General features: G+C 40.6%; 1 protein-coding gene across 1 annotated transcript in view; it reads left to right on the top strand.

Moving 5' to 3' along the window:
* slc49a4 (solute carrier family 49 member 4) overlaps positions 1-21225 on the top strand; it is a 50040-nt gene extending 28815 nt beyond the window's left edge. Inside the window, exons 8-9 of the mRNA XM_020519210.2 lie at positions 693-875; positions 18922-21225. Coding sequence (XP_020374799.2) covers positions 693-875; positions 18922-19037 — 299 coding nt within the window. The 3' untranslated portion in view covers positions 19038-21225. The remainder of the gene's footprint in view (positions 1-692; positions 876-18921) is intronic.
* Positions 21226-21801: the final 576 nt, after the last annotated feature.

A 21801-nucleotide genomic window follows, 5' to 3' on the forward strand; every position in this document is an offset into this window, starting at 1 on the left:
GACCCTGTGGCCTTCTGTCTCCAAACCAATTTCAATAATTTTAGGGCCTGAGACCTTCTCCCATGTCCTTACCCCAAGCCCCACATGGCGTGGGCTATTAGCATAAACCACTCATTGTCAGCCTTTAATGCTCCCCATGAACAGCTGTTGATTCTCCCAGGCTGACCGTTACCCATTCATTTGTCTGCCCAACTGCTTTTCTATCTCTGGGCTCCAACTCCAACCATCATATACCTTTTACACCCTGCCTTCCTTCCCATCTTCAACATATATACCAACCTTTTCCTAGCTGCAGTCAGTTCTGAAGAAGGGTGATGGGACCTGCAGTGTTAACTCTGCTTTCTCTCTCCAGATGCTCCCAGATCTGCTGAGTTTTTCCAACACTGTTGTTATTTCTGATTTCCAGCATCCACAGTTCTTTGTTTTTTTTCCCTCATTTTCTCTCTTTCCTTTTCTGTGTTGAACTGACTTCCTTCTAACATGTTTAGGCTGTCTTTCTTTCCGTTCTCATCCCCTTCCAACTTGCATCACAACTGTTCATTTACAATAATGGAGAGGAAGAGAAATCCTTAGTGACACCACACTTCCTTCTCACTAACCTACTTGTCTTCCTCTGTGATAGCATGTTCAGATCACTCTATAATAAGTGCAGCCTGCTGGACTTCTAAAAATGGCTTTATTTGTCATTGCAGCAACATTATATACATCCTGCATATTAGTCGGCGTATTCATAACCAGCAGTGTTCCTTTCTTCTTTGAACTGCTGGTGGAGACTGTGTACCCAGTGCCTGAGGGGATAACCTGTGGATTTGTGACCTTCTTGAGTAATGTCTTCATGGGATTATTATTAATGTTCCTGGCATTTTACCATGCAGGTAATTTGAAAACTTTTCATTCGATGGATAATTTATTTGCAAACATATTGATGTTTTTTAGACATTAAACTGTGCTGTGTGCTATGACTAAATGCATATTAATTTTTTGTCACTTAAGATTTTGCCACTGTTAAGAGAATTGTTGACACAAGGAATTTAGAGTTACTAGCGAAATAAGTTATTTGTTTTTGCATTAAGCGTCCATATAATATTTCAGGTTTTCTGTCAACTTGCTGAATCCATTGAAGAATTCTTCTGTACTAACACTTGCAGGTACTTAAATACTATTCCTTCCCATGAAGGTTGTGGAATCTTGACTGAAACCTTGTGAAGAAATTGTAAATGGTCAGCAATGTAGCACACTTGTCCATAAACTTCCTTCCATTTGAAAGTAGCCACTTTGGGAACCATGCAATTACAGTCTGCATCAGTGGCCAGTGCAGCCTATAGCTAACTATGCTGTCAATCGGTTATTGTTGTGGATGTACAGTTGTATTCTCTACGTTCATAGGAACATAAGAACTAGGAGCAGGAGTAGGCCATCTGGCCCCTCGAGCCTGCCCCACCATTTAATTAGATCATGGCTGATCTTTTTGAGACTCAGCTCCACTCACCCGCCCACTCACTATAACCCTTAATTCCTTTACTGTTCAAAAATTTACCTAGCCTTGCCTTAAAAACATTCAACGAGGTAGCTTCAACCGCTTCACTGGGCAGGGAATTCCACAGATTCACAACCCTTTGGGTGAAGAAGTTCCTCCTCACCTCAGTCCTACATCTGCTTCCCTATATTTTGAGGCGACGCCCTCTAGTCCTAGTTTCACCTGCTAGTGGAAACAACCTCCCTGCCTCCACCACCTTATCTATTCCCTTCATAATCTTATATGTTTCTATAAGATCTCCCCTCATTCTTCTGAATTCCAATGAGTATAATCCCAGTCTACTCAGTCTCTCCTCATAATCCAACCCTTTCAACTCTGGAATCAACCGAGTGAATCTCCTCTGCACCCCCTCCAGTGCTAGTCTGTCTCTTCTCAAGTAAGGAGACCAAAACTGCACACAGTACTCCAGGTGTGGCCTTACCAGGACCCTATACAGCTGCAGCATAGCCTCCCTGTTTTTAAACTCCATCCCTCGAGCAATGGCAGACAAAATTCCATTTGCCTTTTTAATTACCTGCTGCACCTGCAATCCCACCTTCAGCGATTCATGCGCAAGGACATCCAAGTCCCTTTGCACAGCAGCGTGCTGCAATTTTTCACCATTTAAAACATAGTCCATTTTGCTGTTATTCCTACCAAAATGGATGACCTCACACTTATCAACATTGTACTCCATCTGCCAGACCTTTGCTCACTCGCTTAGACTATCTATATCCCTCTGCAGACTTTGTGTCTTCTGCGCACTTTGCTCGACCACTCATCTTAGTGTCATCTGCAAATTTTGACACACCACACTTAGTCCTCAACTCCAAATCATCTATGTAAATTGTAAACAATTGCAGTCCCAACACTGATCCCTGAGGCACACCACTAGTCACTGACCGCCAACCAGAAAAACACCCATTTACCCCTACTCTTTGCTTTCTACTGGTCAACGAATCCTCTATCCATGCCAATACATTACCTGTGATACTGTGCAACTTTATCTTATGTAGCAGCCTTTGGTGTGACACCTTGTCAAATGCCTTCTGGAAATCCAGATACACCACATCCACAGGTTCCCCATTGTCCACCATACAAGTAATGTCCTCAAAGAATTCCACCAAATTAGTTAAACATGACCTACCCTTCATGAACCCATGCTGGGTGTTCCCAATGGGACAACTTATATCCAGATGTCTTGCTATTTCTTCCTTAATGATAGATTCAAGCATTTTCCCCACTACCGAAGTTAAGCTAACTGGCCTATAGTTACCTGCTTTTTGTCTACTTCCATTTTTTAAACAGTGGCGTCACATTGGCTGTTTTCCAATCTGCGGGAACCACCCCAGAGTCCAGTGAATTTTGGTAAATAATTACTAGTGCATTTGCTAGTTCCCCCATCGCCTCTTTTAGTACCCTGGGATGCATTTCATCAGGGCCAGGAGACTTGTCGACCTTTAGCCCCATTAGCTTGCCCAGCACTGCCTCCTTAGTGATAATGATAGTTTCTAGGTCTTCACCTGCTATAACCTTCTTGCCATTAGTTTTCGGCATGTTATTTGTGCCTTCCACAGTGAAGACCGACACGAAATAACTGTTTAATGTCTCAGCTATTTCCTCATTCCCAGTTATTAAATTGGCCTTCTCATCCTCTAAAGGACCAATGTTTACCTTCGCCACTCTTTTATGATTTACATGTTTATAGAAACTTCTGCTGCCTGTTTTTATATTCTGAGCTAGTTTACTCTCATAATCTATCTTACTTTTCTTTATAACTTTTTTTGTGGCTTTCTGTTGGCCTTTAAAGATTTCCCAGTCTACTAGTTTCCCACTACTCTTTGCTTTTTTGTATGTGTTTTTTTTTCAATCTGATACTTTCCTTTATTTCCTTAGACATCCATGGCTGGCTCTATCTTTTCCTACAGTTCTTCCTTATCACTGGAATATACTTCTGCTGAGCACTGTGAAAAATCGTTTTGAAAGTCCTCCACTGTTGCTCAATTGACCCACCATAAAGTTTTTGCTCCCATTCTACCTTAGCTAACTCCTCCCTCATTCCTTCATAGTCTCCTTTGTTTAAGCACAGGACATAGGTACTGGATTTAACCTTCTCACACTCCATCTGTATTTTAAATTCGACTATACTGTGATCGCTCCTTCCGAGAGGATCCCTAACTGTGAGATCATTAATTATTCCTGTCTCATTACACAGGACTAGATCTAGGATAGCTTGCTCCCTCATAGGTTCCATTACATATTGTTCAAGGAAATTATCACGGATGCATTCTACAAACCCTTTCTCAAGGCTGCCATGACCGACCTGGTTTGACCAATCGATGTGTAGATTAAAATCCCCCATCATAATTGCTGTACCATTTTTACATGCATTAGCTATTTCTATGTTTATTGCCCGTCCCACCACGATGTCATTATTTGGTGGCCTATAGACCATACCTATCAGTGACTTCTTCTCCCTGCTATTCCTAATTTCCACCCAAATGGATTCAACATTTTGTTCAGTAGAACCTATATCATCTCTCACTACCGGCCTGATATCATCCTTAAAAATCAGAGCAACACCACCTCCCTTACCTTCCTGTCTATCCTTCCAAACAGTTTATACCCCTGGATATTTAACTCCCAGTCATGACCATCCTGTAACCATGTCTGTGTAATGGTCACTAAATCATACCCATTTGCCATGATTTGCACCGTCAACTCATCCACCTTGTTTCGAATGCTCCGAGCATTCAGATAAAGTGCCCTTATGCCAGTTTTTGCACCTTCTTTTTGGGTCCTATTACCTCCATTACTAACAGCTCTTGAGTTCTCTTTCCCTTTAACTTTTTCCTAATTTTCAATGGAGTTGAAGCTTTCTCGTCACCTGCTAAGCTGCTGCTTTGCCTTGCATTAATTGTTATTCTCCCTCTACGCTCACTTCTCCCTTTCTCCCCCCCCCCCACTTACTAGTTTAAAGTCCTATTAACCACCCTATTTACCCTTTTCGTCAGAACACTGGGCCCAGCCCTGTTCAGGTGGAGTCCATCCCAGCGGTATAGATCCCTCCTGTCCCAGAACTGATGCCAGTGCCCCATGAAAAGGAAACCCTCTTTCCTGCACCACACTTTTAGCCACGTGTTTACTTCCCTGATCCTCGCCTCCCTATACCAATTTGCACGTGGCTCGGGCAGCAATCCAGAGATTATGACCCATGAAGACCTGTTTTTTAATTTTGTTCCTAGCTTTTCATAATCCCGAAACAGGTCTTTTTTCCTAGTCCTGCCTATGTTGTTGGTGCCTACGTGGACCACAACAATTGGATCCTCCCCCTCCCTCTCTCGTATCCTCTCAAGCCGGTCAGAGATGTTTCGGACCCTGGCACTGGGCAGGCAACACACCATGCGGGATTCTCTATCCTGCTCGCAAAGGATCCTGTCCATCCCCCTGATGATGGAATCCCCTACAACTACAATCTGTCTTTTTGCTCCCCCCTCTCGAATGGCCTCCTGGACCATGGTGCCTTGGTCAGTTGACTCATCCTTCCTGCAGCCCTGTTCCTCATCCACGCAGGGAGCAATTGCCTCATACCTGTGGGACAATGTCAAGGGCTGCAGCTCCTGTGTCCCTCTACCTGCCCCTCTCGCAGTCACACACTGCTGTCCCTGCCCGCCGATCGAATTAACATTAGTTAATCTACCAGGTGTGACTGCCTCCTGGAACACAGCATCCAAGTATTTCTCCCCCTCCTGGATGTGCCGCAGTGTTTGGACTTCGGATTCCAGCTTGTCAATTTTGAGCCGGAGCTCCTCAAGCAGCCAACACTTGCTGCAGATGTGGTCACTGCCGTTCTCAATGGGATCAGCTGGCTCCCACATCATACAGCTACAACACATCACCTGGCCTGCCATCTCTACTTAGTTAATTATTTAAAATCAAATAGTTTTTTTTTAGTTTTGCAGTGTTCTCTGCACCAGTAAGTTTACTCCGTTTTATACTCAAACAGACTCCGGCTTTGCCTTCCAACCCGCTCCCAGAGGATTTGGCGTCTAGGTGACCACCCCGAAAGATAACAGAGATGAGGAAAAAAATGCAAATAGCTTACTTGCTCACCACACTTAGTCGTTGTTATTCGGTTAGAGGAGGTGGAAGGGTGGGAGACACTACGCGTGTAGTGTCTTGGGTATTAGTTAACTCCCAAATTTATTGGGTGGAAGCTTACCTTCCCAGGCTGCCCTCACGCTTTCTCCTGGACTCCCACCGCTGAAACAACTGAAAAGGTTTATCATACTGCTGATAAATCTATTTCCCTTGGGCATATGGAATTACTAGAAAGATTTTGTGAAAGGTAAGCACAACCTCAAAGTTATGTAGGTAAAGCCAATTACGTTGAAGTCATGGTTGTCCAGGTCAGGCTTAATGAGCCAGATACATGCCAGATGAGCAGCTTCCAAGCACCATATTCTTCTTCTAGCTGATGACTGGAGAAATGGCCTCAGTGGTTCAATGGAAATGTGTCTGGCATAACCTGAAGAAGTGTGATATCTAAAAACTCAGGTACATTTGCAAAACATCTTACAAACAGGAAGTATGCAGTGGAATTTAGAATTCTATGTTCTGAAGGCAGCAGAATGTTAGCAGATAAAAGTAACCTTGCAGAAAAGTCAACAAAGATGAGGAGTCAGAATTCACAGCCAACTTGCATACAAGACTCCACAGACAGTGAAAGAAATGTCTCGATAATCTGTTTTATGATGTTGATTGAGTGGTAAGTGTTGAAAAGTGGCAGTGTTTTCCCGTTTTCAACAAACAGTTGCATGGCACCTTGTACATCCAGCTAAATGGGCAGGAATACTTTGGTTCAATATCTTAACTGAAGTTGACACCTTTGCACCATGTGATCTGTTACACTAGAGTGACACTCCAGATTATGTGCTCCCAAATCTGGGAAAGGGATTTAAATCCAATACGATCAAACGTGGGGGCAAGTGTGTTGCACTGAGACAAGACCTTCATGTCAGTTCCTTCCACACTCATCCGCGAATACTAATTAAATCATCTACCTTTGTATGTCTCTGATTCCAACTGATTTACAGTGCAGTTCAGGTTGATTTGGGAATCAAAATCTGGCAAATGCCATTCAGAAATTCAATTAAACCCTTGAAATTTAAAAAGCACACAGATCGTAACCTCTTGCTTTTGATTCCATGTTGAGAGATGGCTGAACTTTCAGTTCTTTAAAGGGGCTTTGAACTGAAGAATTGCTTCGTAGTTGCGAATAACTGTGAGCTGTTGCTGAATTGTGTTCTGCATTAGAACGAAGTCCAGACGGAAAGTTTATGATGAGTGAACTTCATGACAATTTGAGCATGCTGTACTTTGCAGTTTGAAAGTAGAGTTGACCATTATTTGCTGAACTACAGTTATTGGTGTGTAAAGTTATTAGAAATTTAATTGCCCATTAGTATTCCATTTCATTCCTCCAACTCTTTCTATATTTGGAACAACCACTTGAGACCAGCTTTTGTGCTGATTACAGCCACCAATATGTCTACCTGTTTGTTGCTCAGCCTTCCCAAAAGACTTTAATCAGTGTTTATTTAGGAAGAAAATAAAATGTGTGTACAGAGTTTTAATGAAGAGTTGTTGCCCTGAAAAGCTGGCTGTTCCTGGTTCTGCAGATAGTTCGTGACCAACTGGGTGAGCAAGGTCCAAAAGATTTAGTTAGACTTCGATGTGTGCTTTAACACTTGGGGAAGCTTTCTCGTTTTCTGTATTTAAATAGGCTATGTTATCAGTATTTAATTTTGTTCCCAATTTAAGTGTATCATTAGGATGTCATGCTGCATGCCCCAAGACAACACCTGGGTTACCTGATTTTCATTTGAGGCAGTAATAGACTTATCCCTCCTTGTTGTAGTGATAAACTTGCCCTGCCATCCACTAAAGATGCAATAAGAAACCAAAAGGTTGTTCTGCATTATCATTAAGCATTAGCTGAGTGTCTTCACAAATCTCAGCCTCTGCACTGGAGTATTATAGAATCCCTACAGTGTGGAAAGAAGCCAATCAGCCCATTGAGTCCACATCGACCCTTTGAAGAGCATCCCACCCAGACCACCCCCACTCTTCCTGTAACCTCTTTTTTTTTAGCATGGCCAATCCACCTAACATGCACATCTTTGGACTGTGAGACGAAATCAGAGTGCCCAGAGGAAGCCCATGGAGGCACAGTGAGAACATGTAAATTCCACGCGCAGTCACCCAAGGCTGGAATCAAACCTGGGTTCCTGGCACTGTGAGGCTGCAGTGCTAACCACTGAGCCACAATGCTGCCCTAAAAGTAGTACCCATTTCCAAATAAATGTAACTGTCACATAATTTTACTGAAGTGCTCTGAGTCTAACTCTGTTGTGAGGTAAGTACATTTATAAGATTAATGATTGATTGTAAGATCACAAATATATTTGGGGAAAACAATGTAAGAATCCAGTTTAATTAGATGATGCAAGGTGAGTATCAATTCTGATTGTCTGGTGATTTTGAGGAGCTTCAATGTAGCTGGATAGGTTAAAAACTATTTAACTTACTTTCTTTATGAATTGCAGTGCTCTAATGATGTGGTTGGTCACAAAGTTTTGTATAATGTTAAGCAGATTTTAAAGGCTGTAACTGATTCTGAGGGAGAACTGTCTGTTGTGAATGTTCTTGTGCTCCCTCTGGTCTCTCTGACAGGAGACCTTTAGAGTCGGGTTATGTTACAGCACAGTTTGTTGTTGCAGGAATATTTTAATTACTAGTTTGCGGGATGCGGTTGCCACCAGCGTTTATGACATTGCCCTAATTTGTCCATGGAAGTAGTGTTAAACCATTTCAGAGAGCAGTTAAGAGTATTGATGCCAGTTTTCCTTCCCCGAAGGAGATGAATGAACCAGATGAGTTCTTCTGACAGTTCAACTGGTTCATGGTCACCGTAGTTGTTACTCATTTTTTTATTTCAAATAAATTTAATTTAATTTGAATTCCCTGTGGAATCTGAACTTGTGTCTCTGGATCATAATCCCCGGCATCTAGTTTGCTGGTCTAGCAACATAATCACTACGCTGCTGTTGCTCCCTTGCAAAGATATGAGAGATTCTTTCTAAGCAATGGATCTGATTTAAAGTGCCTTTCATAGAGAAGCAGTCATAGACACTGAAATATCTGTTTTGTAAGCGCGGCTCTCCAGATTTTTATCTTTTTTTTGGAGTGATTTACTGGAATGTTTTTAATGTTTTCCCATAATTTTAATAAAATGATCAGTGTTCCTTGCTATCTAAAAGCTTTTGCTTTGTGGATCAAATATACATATTCTTTAGAGTCTCAGGGGCTCAATATAAAGTTTAATTCCAGGTTCTCTATTTGCTTATCTCAAGTTCCTTGCACAAATCAATCTTCATGTTTCACCAAATCCAAAGAACAGCCCTTTCCAGTCACACAATTCAATAACTAAATATAAGAGGATTAGTAAGGGAATCAAGGATTACAGGTAGAAGGCAGGAGAACGGCGTTGAGAAACACCAGCCATGATCGAATGGCAGAGCAGACACAATGGGCTGAATGGCCTAATTCTGCCCCTATATCTTATGGTCTTATAAGCTAGATTCAAAATGGGCTGTTTGGGTTTGGGAAAGCTCCTCCCCAACCAAGGTTTCCACAAAATGTAAGGATACTGTACATGCGTTAGCTTGCTCCAGTGAAACAGTACCACAGCAAGAGTTAACACAGTCGGGTCTGAAGATGTAGCATGATTAGAATGCTACAGCATTGTATTCTTTGTGTACGATTAATTCAGTTATTCACAATTCTAAGTCCAAAACAATGGTTGTAGCAATTGGAGCAATCACATTGTGAGTCAATTGTCAAAGAGTATTTGAAGCCGGTTTAAAGTATGAAATAAGAATAAAAAAGTGCTGGAAAATATCAGTGGGTTACACAACATCTGTTAGGAGAAACAGAGTCAACATTTTGGATCAATGACCTTCATCAGAACTGGAAATTGCATCTCTTTTTGTGAGTACGTAAACATCTTCCAATTTAAACGTTAAGCTGCCAGTCTGCTTTCAGGTAGAATTGTTTTTTTTTTCATTTTATCATAGTGAAGAAAGGTCACAATGTAGAACTCTTTCATGGTTGTCATCTACCTTGTTAGGAGAATGGGAGGGAATTCAGAAAGAACAACAATAAGCCTGGTTATGAGAAGCAGAAAAGTTGAAAATGAAATCGGAAAACAGTGGAAACTAATGCCAACATAAAATGGAGTCAAACTAAGGAATAATCTTTAAAAAGACAAAAGGGAATGCATTCTATTTGAACACATAGAATTCATAGCAAGATAGGTGTATTGATGATGGCACAAATAGAAGTAATATAATTTTCCATCTGAGAGGTGACTTCAAGGTGACCAAAGCTGACAACTAATAATTGAAAGATTTTATAAATACAATTTAGGGATAGGAGTAAGACCTTTGCCCCTTAAGCCTGTCCATAATTTAATAAGATGATTGATATCCTTGTAACTCCATATTCCTGCTATGACACGTTAACTGGGCAGGTGGAGTTTAAACCAAAAACTTTAGCCCCAGTGGCAGGGGCACTGCCATTGTGAGAGTCTTTACTCCACTATTTCTATTCCACAGAGGTTAGAATTGGAAAATAAAGACTCGAGCAGTAAATGGTAATTTATCACGAAACTTGTATTTTAGCATCTGAAGACTGTGGGAAATACTGAGGAAGTTGAAGAATTTCGCAATTTGAGGTCTTGGGAAAAGAATTTGTTTGAGCGGGAAGCAATGAGATCAGTCTTTTAATATTTAAAAAAAATGATTCCAGCTGAGTAGGCTGAATCCTATAAAGAATCATGATGCACTTATTTTTAAAAGCAAGTTGACATTTACTGATGTTGTAAGTATTTTTGTTTCTTCACACTCTGACTATCCATGGGATGTGATCACCACTGCAAGCCTGCTTGTATTGCCTACCCCTGAATGCTTCAAAAATGGTGGTGAACCACCTTTTTGGCAATTGAGTGGCTTGTTAACCATTTCAGTGGACATTTAAACGTCAACCAAATTGTTGGCATCAGAAATGGGAGGAATGATGATTAGCACTGGTGCCTCACAGCACAAGGGACCCATGTTCGATTCCAGCCTTGGGTGACAGTGTGGAGTTGACACATTCTCCCCATGTCTGGTTAGGTGGGTTGGCCATACTAAATTGCTCTGTAGTGACCAGGGATGTGTAGGCTAGGTGGATTAGTGATGGTAAATGTGGGGTTATGAGGAACGGAGGTCGGGCTGGTGGGGGTGGGATGCTCTTTGGAGGGTTGGTGCAGTCTCCATGAACCAAAAGACCTCACCCTGCACTGTAGGGATTCTGTTCAAAGTCAGATGGAGGTGTGACCAAGTAAGAATGGTTTTCTTTCCTTTCTACTAATAGTGAATCTGTTGAGGTTTTATGATAGTCTGATAGTTTTACAGTTCCCATGACTACTATTAGCTTAGCACTTTTTTCCAGATATGTTTAACTAATTGAATTTGCATTCCTCAAACACCATGTTGACATTTAAACTTGTCACTTATCATTACCGTAGGCCTCTAGTCCAGCATCATAATTACTATAATGTCAACCGACATGACCAATGTTAAAGTTCTTAACAGATCTGTTCTGTTTCACTGGATTCAAAATTTTCACTGTTTTTTGTCTACAGCTGTTGTTTCTCCAGAAATTTCTGTTTTGGTTTCAGGTCTTGATTGAAAATATATGTTCAGCAAATCTTAAATATTTACCTCTGGGCAATTAAGTGTATTTATACATTGATTGAAAAATCACTGCAATCTGTCTTGAACTGTGAGATTAGCATTGTGGTGTAAATCTGAAACAACCTCCAGTTGTTGAGTTCTCCAGGGTAGCAAGTTAATCAGACAAAGGGTAGACTGAGGCATAGTAATGTCACAGTACTAACAACCAAGAGGCCCAGACAAATGCTTTGGGGTTCATGCCAGTTGTTGAAATGTCAGTTCAGTTAAGTCTTGGATTTTCTTTTATTCATTTGTGGCACATGGATGTCACTAGTTGGGTCAGCATTTATTGCCCTTATGTCCCTAGTTGCTATTGACAAGGTGGTGTGAGCTGCCTTCAGTAACTGCTGCAGTCCACATTCTATAGATTTCAACATGGGTGATCATGACAACGTAAAATCCCAACAGATTCGCTGATGTGGTCAACACAGTGTGGAGCTGGAGGAACACAGTGGGTCAGGCAGCATCAGAGGAACTGTGTTCTGATGAACGGTCCTGACCCAAAACATCGACTTTCCTTTTCCTCTGCTGCCTGACCTGCTGTGTTCCTTCAGCTCCACCGTGTGTTGATTCTGACTCCAGCGTCTGCAGTCTTGCTATCTTTGAGATTTACTAATGCCCTTCAATGATGGTAATCTGCTATCCCTGCCCAGTCTGACCGACACGTGATTCCAAATGTGTAGCAGTATGGCCCTCTGAAATGGCCCAGCAAGCCCCTCAGTTGAAAGGCGGTTCGAGATGGGCAGTAAATGCTGACCTTGCCAGTGGTGCCCACATCCCATGAAAGGATTCAAAAAAAAATTGCAAGTGGAGCATGGTTGACGGAAACTATATATCGACTCCTTGTGCACTCAGGGTGCAACCAAAATCTCGATAAACTTAACTCGCCTCTGGGCATATTGATACAAAATAAAGTTAATTGTAGACATATTTAAAGGTGCAGCATATTGAATTTTTTTTTTTAAAAAAGCATGGATACTTGGGCTATAGTTTGCCAGAAAATAGTTGAAACCTGAGTATTTTAATACGTCACTTGGTATTTCCATATGTGATGTAAAAAAGGCAAACAACAAGCTCGAATGTCCTGCCTTGATCATTCAACAGTTGTCCTGAAGATGTAAAATGCTCTGCTCAGAAAGCACTTAAGCACTGTTACTGCAATGCAAGGGGTTGTCCAATGCACACAGGTAGTATAGCAAAGAGCATTTGAGGAATGATTGGGAGGACATTTTCTTTTCGAAAAGAAGCATCTACAAGGATTCTGGTATTGAGTAGTTAACTCAGGACAGAACCTGAAGCATGATTTAATAATTTTCAAAAATAACTGCAGTGTGGGATAGTGCAAGTCCAGGCAGGTAAAGGTAGTGGCTCAGAAGGGGACTAATAGTCGGAATTTGTTGGCAGGGAGCTTAATTAACTGCCTGAATTACTGGAAAATTGCAGGATTGGTATTCTGGTAGGATGAGGTTAAATGGACTGAAGGGCTCTCACCATCTGCTGCACTGTTTTTGATTCATGTCTGTGAATGCCTAATCAGACAAGTTCTTTGTGGATGTTTAGGGTATAACTATCAGTATCGTGGTCATCTCTGAAATCTTCAAGGAAGTAGCTTTGATAGGTTATGTTGACATTCGCAGCTAACGTGCAATAAACTTCCACAAATAATAGATGTGGTAAATAACTGATCAACTTTGTTTGTTTTGTTGATGTTGACGGAGTATGGAATGCTGTCCAAGGTATTCGGAAAGGATGTTTCACATTCCCCTCGACACAGTCTTAGTTAAGGTCTTATTTGAAGGAAGCATAAATAAGCACATACCTTGCAGCAGCTGCCACAGTTGAGTTACTTTCCTTGCTATCTAAGGCTGTTAAAGAGTGTGGGGAGTGTGCAGGGATTGTGGGTACTCACTTGTCCAGGAATGAACCTGATCTCACTTCCATTTTACTGCTATATTACTGTACTGCAACTCCAATATCTGGAATTGCATAATCAAATTGCTTTAAGGTTCATGTCAAAGTAAGCATCTTCTACAACTCCATAAGGTTTTCTTTACAACCGAAGTTAGGGTCACTCGCCCTACTGATTTTCAAACTCCCCTATATGGAGGTTATGACCAAAGGACATTTGTTGTGAAATGTACTGAGTAAATCCTTAACAGCCTTACGCATCTGAATTTGAGCATTTTTTTTATAAAAAGGAGTGTGCTATTAAAAGTTGACTGGTACACCATGCAGCATTCAGAAGCTGACATGTTTTGCGGATGTTGCAGTTTTGAGGTTGACTGGCTCACAATAGAGAACATTTTCCTCTGGAATTGTTTGTGGAAGTAGTTGGCATACTCCTCTACACTGTTTCTATAACGGCAGTACACTATAGTATTATTGTCCTGCTGACTTGGGGCCATGTGACCCACCACTAAGATTTTTCATAGGCTTATATATTCGATGTTTTGTGTCCTGCTGCAAAGTTTATCCTTGAAGGTAGTTGACAAGCATTTAGCATTAACAGGAATTAAGCCAATATATAAATCTTGGAGCTTAAAGGTGTTGTCACAGGGTAATGAAGGAGGTTAAACGCTCCTCAACTCTGCTACACTGCTGAGAGAAGAGTCATCTTTCCTTTGGGGGATATGTTATTAATTGCATCCTCAGTAGCATTGACCAGAACGAAAGAAAAAGTTATCTAAAATGAAAGCAAAGAAACTCTGAGTGCCGGAAGATTCTCACCAGGGCCTGTGGATCTGTGATGAGAAAATTATATTTAACCTTTCAGATCTGTGACCTTTAATATCTGGTGGCACTGCTAAGCCTGAATAGAGAAAGAAAATGTCAGAATAAGCAGTGATTTTTGTACACACTGTTGCTGTTTGCTCACGGCTAGTAATCTGTTATGTCGGCATAGTGATAATGGCACTGGATTAGTAATTTAAAGACCTAGGCTAATATGCTACGGGGACAGATTCAGCTATAATTAGCAGAATTTTAATTCTATCAATAAACGTGGTATTAAAAGCTTGTCTCAGTGACAACATCTATCATGACAACTGTCATCAATTGCTAGAAAAAGAAATGATCTGGTTCACCAATGTCCTTTATGGAAGGAAGTCTCCCATCCTTCCCCAAACTGGCCTATATATGACTCTCGACCCATGACAATGTAGTTGACTCTTGTTTAGTTAGAAATTAATTTACTTGGAGTAAAACTTTCCCAGCTGCCAAGATGTGGTTTGAACTCCTGTCTCTATATCATGAGACCAGGGTCTGGATTTCCTAGCCCAACATCAGAAATGGCCCAGCAAGCCACTCAGTTCACAGTCAATTAGTGTTGGGTAGCTACCCCCACATTTTGTGAAAACGTTACCAAAAAGTATTGTGCCCATGAAAACAGAGATATGTGCTTTAAATAATAGGTGCCTTCTCGGTGTTCTAACACCAAGAACACACCCACTTCAGAAAACTTGCTATGTTTGTCTTCATTGCTTCCACTCAGCACTGGAAAGACTTTGTTTGAAACTGCTTGTCTCCTTCAGTTGATAACACAAAATGTTGCGATACTGCACTCGCCAGAAACCTGGAAATAAAACAAAACGCTTGAAATATTAAGAAAATGTGACAGTATCTGTGGAGCAAAAGAAAATTGCCATAAGAACACAGACCTGAAGCATTAATTTTATTTTCTTACCATCAATGCTGCCAGACCTGTTAACTATGACGCTTCCAGCAATTTCCATTTTTACTTCCAAGTTGATCAAAACTGACCTTTTAAGAATCAGTCTGTAAATGAGTATTTCTCATGCATTATAAGTTGTTATTCTCTTTGGACTTTGGCGTTCTTGTAGTTGTCTTGATGAGTGCAAGATTAAAACAATATTCCTGCAGCATGTCTATTTTCAGGAACATTCAAGTTCTGTGTTATCAAGCAACCCATCTGTAAATGTTCCCTTCGCAGCTCTGCAAGCTGATTGGTCACTGTTTTAACAGTTATTGATAGTATCAACACGTTTTTATAGTGTTGAGTGGTAGCAATACACTGTCATAATGCTTTAAAAACAAAAGGCCTTTTACTGTCTTGCTAACTGTATCAAAATGTTGTGTTGAAAGAAAAACACCTAAGCTTAGATCTATTTATGCTGAAGTGTAAATCTGCTTATTCTAAATTACGTTTGCATTGCATTAAGAATCTGTAAAGCATTTTGGAGGAACAATCTTGCCAAGAATGTTAGCAGTTTAGTGATTCCCTTGTTCTTGTTGCATATTAAATATTTTTCAACTAAAAATGACATTCTTGTTCCTCTCCACAATGCAATTATAGGTTGGAATGGCTTTATTTTTATGCTTTTTGTTATTTAAATATGGTCACCTAGTGGTCCTCGCATAACAACTGCATTGGTTCCTCACTGAATTTCATTAGTACTTGTCACTATGGAAGAGAATAGAGGCTGGTGGGGTCAACTTCTTTATCCTTATGAATGTGCTGTAAACTTAGCTTGGTCTCATTGGCATGATAGTCTTGAAACATTATAGCTTCTGCAATATAAATGGGGCTGGTATGCATTTAAATCTCTTGTAACTTGATTTACTGTAATGAAGATTAATGATATATTGATGAATTAGCTTGCTATATAACATGAGGATGTGCATTTGTTAATCTGCACACTGCCGCTTGTATAATATTCTGGCATTTATGGCATGCAGACTATCTAAGCTCATGGTTTTTCTGTCAAGATATATCCCCTATTCCTGTGCTCAGAGTTTGGACTTTGTTCCAACTCTAGTAAAATCTGTGGCTGGCAATGCTCCAAGGCATGCAGATATGAGATCCTATAAATTCTAAAATTACCATTAATTTTTGATTTTCCCCCTAAGCTCATTTTGAAAATCTGTCTCTGTAATTCATTGATGTGGCTATGAATAATTTGATTTGTTTAACTGTGTAGGAAGAAAGAGTTAAACCCACAAGAATAATTTGCAAGTTGACTACCTTAGTTGTGACCTTTTTTCCTCCCCCTACCCTCTCCCTGCCAAACTGCAGACTGAAACTTGCGACTGCAGGTTCATGAATTATGGATTCCCCAAGGCAGCATTGAAACTTTTCTGCCTGATCATTAAGGCATGAAGGAAGTATTTAGCATGCACAAGTAATGCTCGCTTAGGTCATGTCCAAGTCTGAATAAATTGAGATTCCTTCACTGAATGTATGGCAGAGATAAAGCACTAAAGTAAACAGAGCTCCAGATTTCAAAAGCTAGAATGAAATAACATGTTCTTGGACTGCATTATTCACAGTAGCTAAATGGAAGGAATGGGCAAGCATTCTTTGTAATACTTGTACATAAACGGGATTTTGTTTGACTTTCTAGCGTGGTTGTCATGTGCAAATTTTAAATATTTGCATTTTTAAATTTTATATTTTGAACTTTCTATTTTCAATCTTTTTTTCTCCCTCTCTATTTCTCATTCTGTGCTTGTTTCTATGTTTAATTCCCCCTCTAAATCACCCTCCTCAGCTCATCTGTTTATTTCTCCATCCATCAGTCTCTTTGGTTAAGGTGATATATTTGACCTATTGTTCATCAAGGTCCACAGTTTTCTGTTGTCCTCAGGGGTCCATCTTGCACTTCCAGTTACTGCGTGGGCATAAAGTTTCAGATCCTACATGTGCACAATCTGCAAGCCACAACACTAACATGAATAGTTGCATACTTTGTACAGAGCTTAAATAGTACAAATGAATCGTGATAAGGATGCCCTCTGATCTTGCCTTGGGTGGGAATGCTGAATGTGGTAGGAGCAGGCACTCGTGTTCACAAACCCATGTGACTCCAGGTTGGACAACTGTCATTTGTGTGTGTGCCTGAAGGTGGATTTGTGAGTTCTTGCGGTTTGGTTGGGGGAGGGCTGTAAAAAGGAATTCTCACACTTCTATCTGAGGTTCATCGCAATCTTTGCAGAAAGCTGTTAGTTTAAATGCTGCAAGGAATAGGTCATCGTGCAAATCACAGTCTTGGTAAATTGAACAATTTCTCTTGTGTCTGTTTGTCTGAATTATTGCATTTATCATGGCCTGAGCTGAAATGACTGTAATTGGAAACCAAATGTTCCAGGATAAGCTTCATTACGGTTTTAATCAGAGAGCAGACAGTTATCAGAGGGTTCTAAGTACTGTTTTAACGTGAGGCCTCCATTTTTTTACCATTTGATCCTGATCCTGATCCTGATCCTTCATGCAGCCGTCATACGTTGCAGCTCGAAATCTTTTTAGCATATAATCACCTGGACTAACGATCTGAATGGTTCAGTGCATTTTGTTATTCAGGGTTGCTTTTCTCCTTGCGCACCTTCACAACATAGCTGAATACTCAATTCTGCAAATCCCCACTGCAGAGCAAATTGGAGGAAAGTTACTTTTTTCCATAAGAGCAGTAATCATCTAGTTGAACAGTTGTGATGATTTGTGCTGTTCTGCAGTTAACATGATATGTAAAATAAAAATAACGGTGAGCAACATTTAGAAAATAAGAGAAGCCACATCTCTGTCAAGAATATTGTACCTTTATGCCCGAAAACTGGATTGGATTTGGATGATCTCTTGGTTGTAACACTGATGTATTCTTGAGGATTTGCAGCAATGATATCACATTGTTTTAGTGTGATGTTACAAGATAAAAAATTGACCATACTATAGAATCATTCATACACTGAAGTATCAGGGACTGCCCAGCCCCTTGTGTTTGTGCTGTCTGAAAGAGCTATTGTTTTGTCATTTAACGCTCCCCACTGCACCCCCCCCCCCCACCCCCCACCGCCTTTTCCTTTTAGCTTTTTGTGAGATGTTTAACCATTTTTGTTTTAAAAAGCTATTAAAAATCTTGCATCCTCCACTGCTTTTTTTAGGGCACTCCAATTCCTCCAGCAGGTCAGACAATATCTTGGGAGGGAGAGAGTTCACATTGCTAGCTAGTGGTCTTTGGTCACCTGTGCAATGGATTATAGGGGTTAACTTTCCTCTGTTTTCTCTCTCTTTATTTTCCCCTGTAGTTGCTGGCTTTCTTTTTATTCATTCACGGGATGAGGGCATCACTGGCCAGGCAGCATTTATTGTCCTTCCCTAATTGCCCAGAGGGCAATTAAGAGTCAACCACATTTTGATATAGCCCAGCTGTGCAAAAATGTTGGTGGTAATCCAACCAAATGACTTCTCAAAGCTTGGACAGTCAGTGTTGAGGGACTATTTTCGTCCTGCTTTCACCATCCTCTCTGGTAATAGCCACTAGTGACTAAAGTCGCATAGTCCCAGACAACTGTGGGGCTGTTCTCTGTGTGTGACAGAGAGAGAGGCACCTAGTGGTAGTTTAAACCTGAGAGTCGTCATGCCTCAAGCAAGGGGCGAGATTGAGAAGGTAGGACTTTCACACCAACCTCAGCTGGTGAGGGAATTGAATCTTTGCTGTTGGCATTACTCTGCATCACAAATGAACCATCCAGCCAACTTTGAATTGGTTTATAGGCACGTTGACCACTGTTTTCTGTTCATGGCACTAACATTGTGTTCTTCTTACTTTTCAGACGTTAACTGGTTGAATTGGTGCCTGACTGCATCGTGTCTTTTCAGCCTTCTCCTTATTCTGCTGTTCAAGGAATCCTACGATAGACTCTACCTCGATGTGTTGGTTTCTGTCTGATGTATAGATGGAGGGGACAGCCAAATTCTGAAGAGACTGGAAATTCCTTGTGGAATAGGAATGTACACTTGGTTGAAATTGCACATTTTTGTTTTATAATGACGAAGAGAGTTTTTGTTAAATTCAAACCCACTATGTTCAGAAGTTGGAATTGCTAATTTAATATTGTAAAATTGTAGATGTGTGTGAAGCAAAACAAGATGACTTGTGTGTTCTTGGAGTGGAAGGACTATTTTTGAAAGTATTCCTGTTTCGTAAGGAGTACAATCAGTGCAGACATCTGAGAGGTTGCACTGCAGTTTAAAAGCTGTGTACTGGATCTAGGCTGTGAGAATCCAGAAGGCACCCAGAACTGAATCATCGCCCTCTCGATCTCATTGTAATAAGGTACTTCTGTCCAAGCTGAACAGGCTAATACTGAAGGATTGTGGTTTAATAGCATTGAGTGAGGAAGGTTGGTGTTAAGATATGCATTGGTGATATCAAGTGCAATCTTCCTCCTTGAATATAAGCACTGACAGGAACCTGCCAGAACAAGTTCAAGTCTAAAATATTATATTGTCCTGACCTTTCTATTAGATGGGCAGTGCCAACGGGTGGTTACTGCAAATTGCATTGCACTGAAACTGCCAATAGCAGATGTTAGTAATGGACTGAATATAGATTAACAATTTGTCTTGGAAACGGGTTAGAATATTCTATGCTTATACTGATAATTATCTCCCAAGAGATTTCAGTACGTAGCCAGTCCTTGCTGTTGCGCCTTGCCAAACCTATTGTGGATCTTTATTTCCTCAGTCAACTGTGCTGTTCGTTAGTTCCTTTCCTGGCAGTCTAGTGTAGCTATCAGTAACAAATAATCACAAGCTATTGATGTCTTTAATCAGTTGTGATGCCTAAACATGAGGGTGCCCCAGGTGCACTGATATCAAGAGATACACACTGACCACCTGCTCCAGTTCACTTCCATCATCTTGTGTCAGGAATCTGAGTTCACTCCAAAGAAGTAAGTGCTTACTGTTGTCAGAAGAACATTTAATGAAGTGATCCAGAAACATCCTCTAGCTTCTTGCATAGCATCCATACTATCAGAGTGCAGATACCGAGTCGAGGAGTCTGCAATTTTTTAGATGTACACAAATGTTTTCTTATCGCACTGCCTTGATAATTATGTTCCCTTCCATGCAGACGACTCTTCCCTTCTCCACCTGCACCCCCTCCCGCCACCAACTTCCTGGAAAATATGCTCTTCCATTTCACACAGAGAAATTCTCAATTATGCCAGGATGGTGGAAGCAAACTTGCCTGTTTTCTTGCACTGAAGCTCAGGGAGTATCCGGAGAGAATGCAGTTCTTTCCCATCAAAGATGGTCCAACGCAGCACCAGCCTAGAACCTCACATCAAGACAGAGGGTAGTGAGACTGGTGACTGTTTGCAGACTTCAAGATTTTCTGATCACAGTTTAAAAGGTTTATTGCAAAAGGGCAAATCTGGAAGAAATAGTGTCAAGTGATGCTAATATCTTGAGTTCAAGGTGACAGTGTACCCTAAATATTGGTCACCCAGTACAAAACTGGAAGGTTAGCCCCTACAAGTACTGTGTGAGCAGAAACTTTGGATGGCAGGGTTTTGCTGTTAAATCCAAAGTGAGGCTGGGGAAATCTGTTGGTAACTACACTCCTGTGTTCATCACAAATCACCAGAGATAGCAATCCCTTCCATGCTAACAGGATGTGCTTTTGGGGAATTCATTGTAAGGTGTAAAGTTTTTTTGTATGTATAAAATTCTAACCTTTCCTATTAAATGTTCAAGAATTTGCAAACACTGATCAGAAGCAGACTTTGTCTTTCCCTTCCTCCTCTTTATGGATATTCTATTTTGTAATTGGTTACTAAATTACAATTTTAGCAGGGTTTTTAAGGTCTTGTGTCTGGAAAATGAAGTTGCATTAAAAATTCTAACATTTGCTGTTTTGAGCAACTGTGGACTAGGTTTGTATACATCTAAGTTGTAATATTTGTAAAATGACTTGTAGATCATTGGTTTTAATCTGTTGCACAAGGATTATGCACATTTCATTGAGCTTGGCAAATTACAGTATGCAATTTGTGTATGTGTTTTGCCGGGCACATCCTAACTAAGTTCTCAAATTGTGTAGAAATGTAAATAAAATGTCTGGAAAGAAACTTGTGGACATTGTCAAAACTGTTATTTGTTACTTTCACCATCTTGTCAGCCAGGATAGCCCTATCGCGGATTAACAACTACTTTCTCACAGTAAGGAAGTGCAGTTCATGTAAAGTCCCTTTGTCTTTACTTTGAGATTCATCTTTTCAATCGGATAGTTGTATGTAAAAGTGAATTACGGATAGCGTGCCCCCAAGAGTTCCATTCAAAGAATCCCATTAACAAGTTACAGTTTCAAACCGATTGTTCATCCTTCCTTACGTTGCTAATGAGTGACCACATCACTGACAAGAAAACTTAGGTGAAGTATTAACTATGTTCAGCTTTTATGATAGCAGTATTAGGATCAGATTGTTCGGGGTGTAAAATTAGATCATAAACCAGAGAGGATTATTATCGATGATGATTGTGCCAGTGTGGTCAGCATTTTATTGTGTGAATTACTTACTTCTTTGTTGTTTGCCAACTCTGCATTCAAGTAATATTGTATCTTAATGTATATTTATGTAAGAAGACAGCTCTTTTAATGAAGTAAAGACACTTCAGACTGAACTGTGATCTGGACAAAAAAGCCT

The sequence above is a fragment of the Rhincodon typus genome, chromosome 7 (assembly GCF_021869965.1).
Source record: "Rhincodon typus isolate 14 chromosome 7, sRhiTyp1.1, whole genome shotgun sequence".
Classification (NCBI taxonomy): domain Eukaryota; kingdom Metazoa; phylum Chordata; class Chondrichthyes; order Orectolobiformes; family Rhincodontidae; genus Rhincodon; species Rhincodon typus.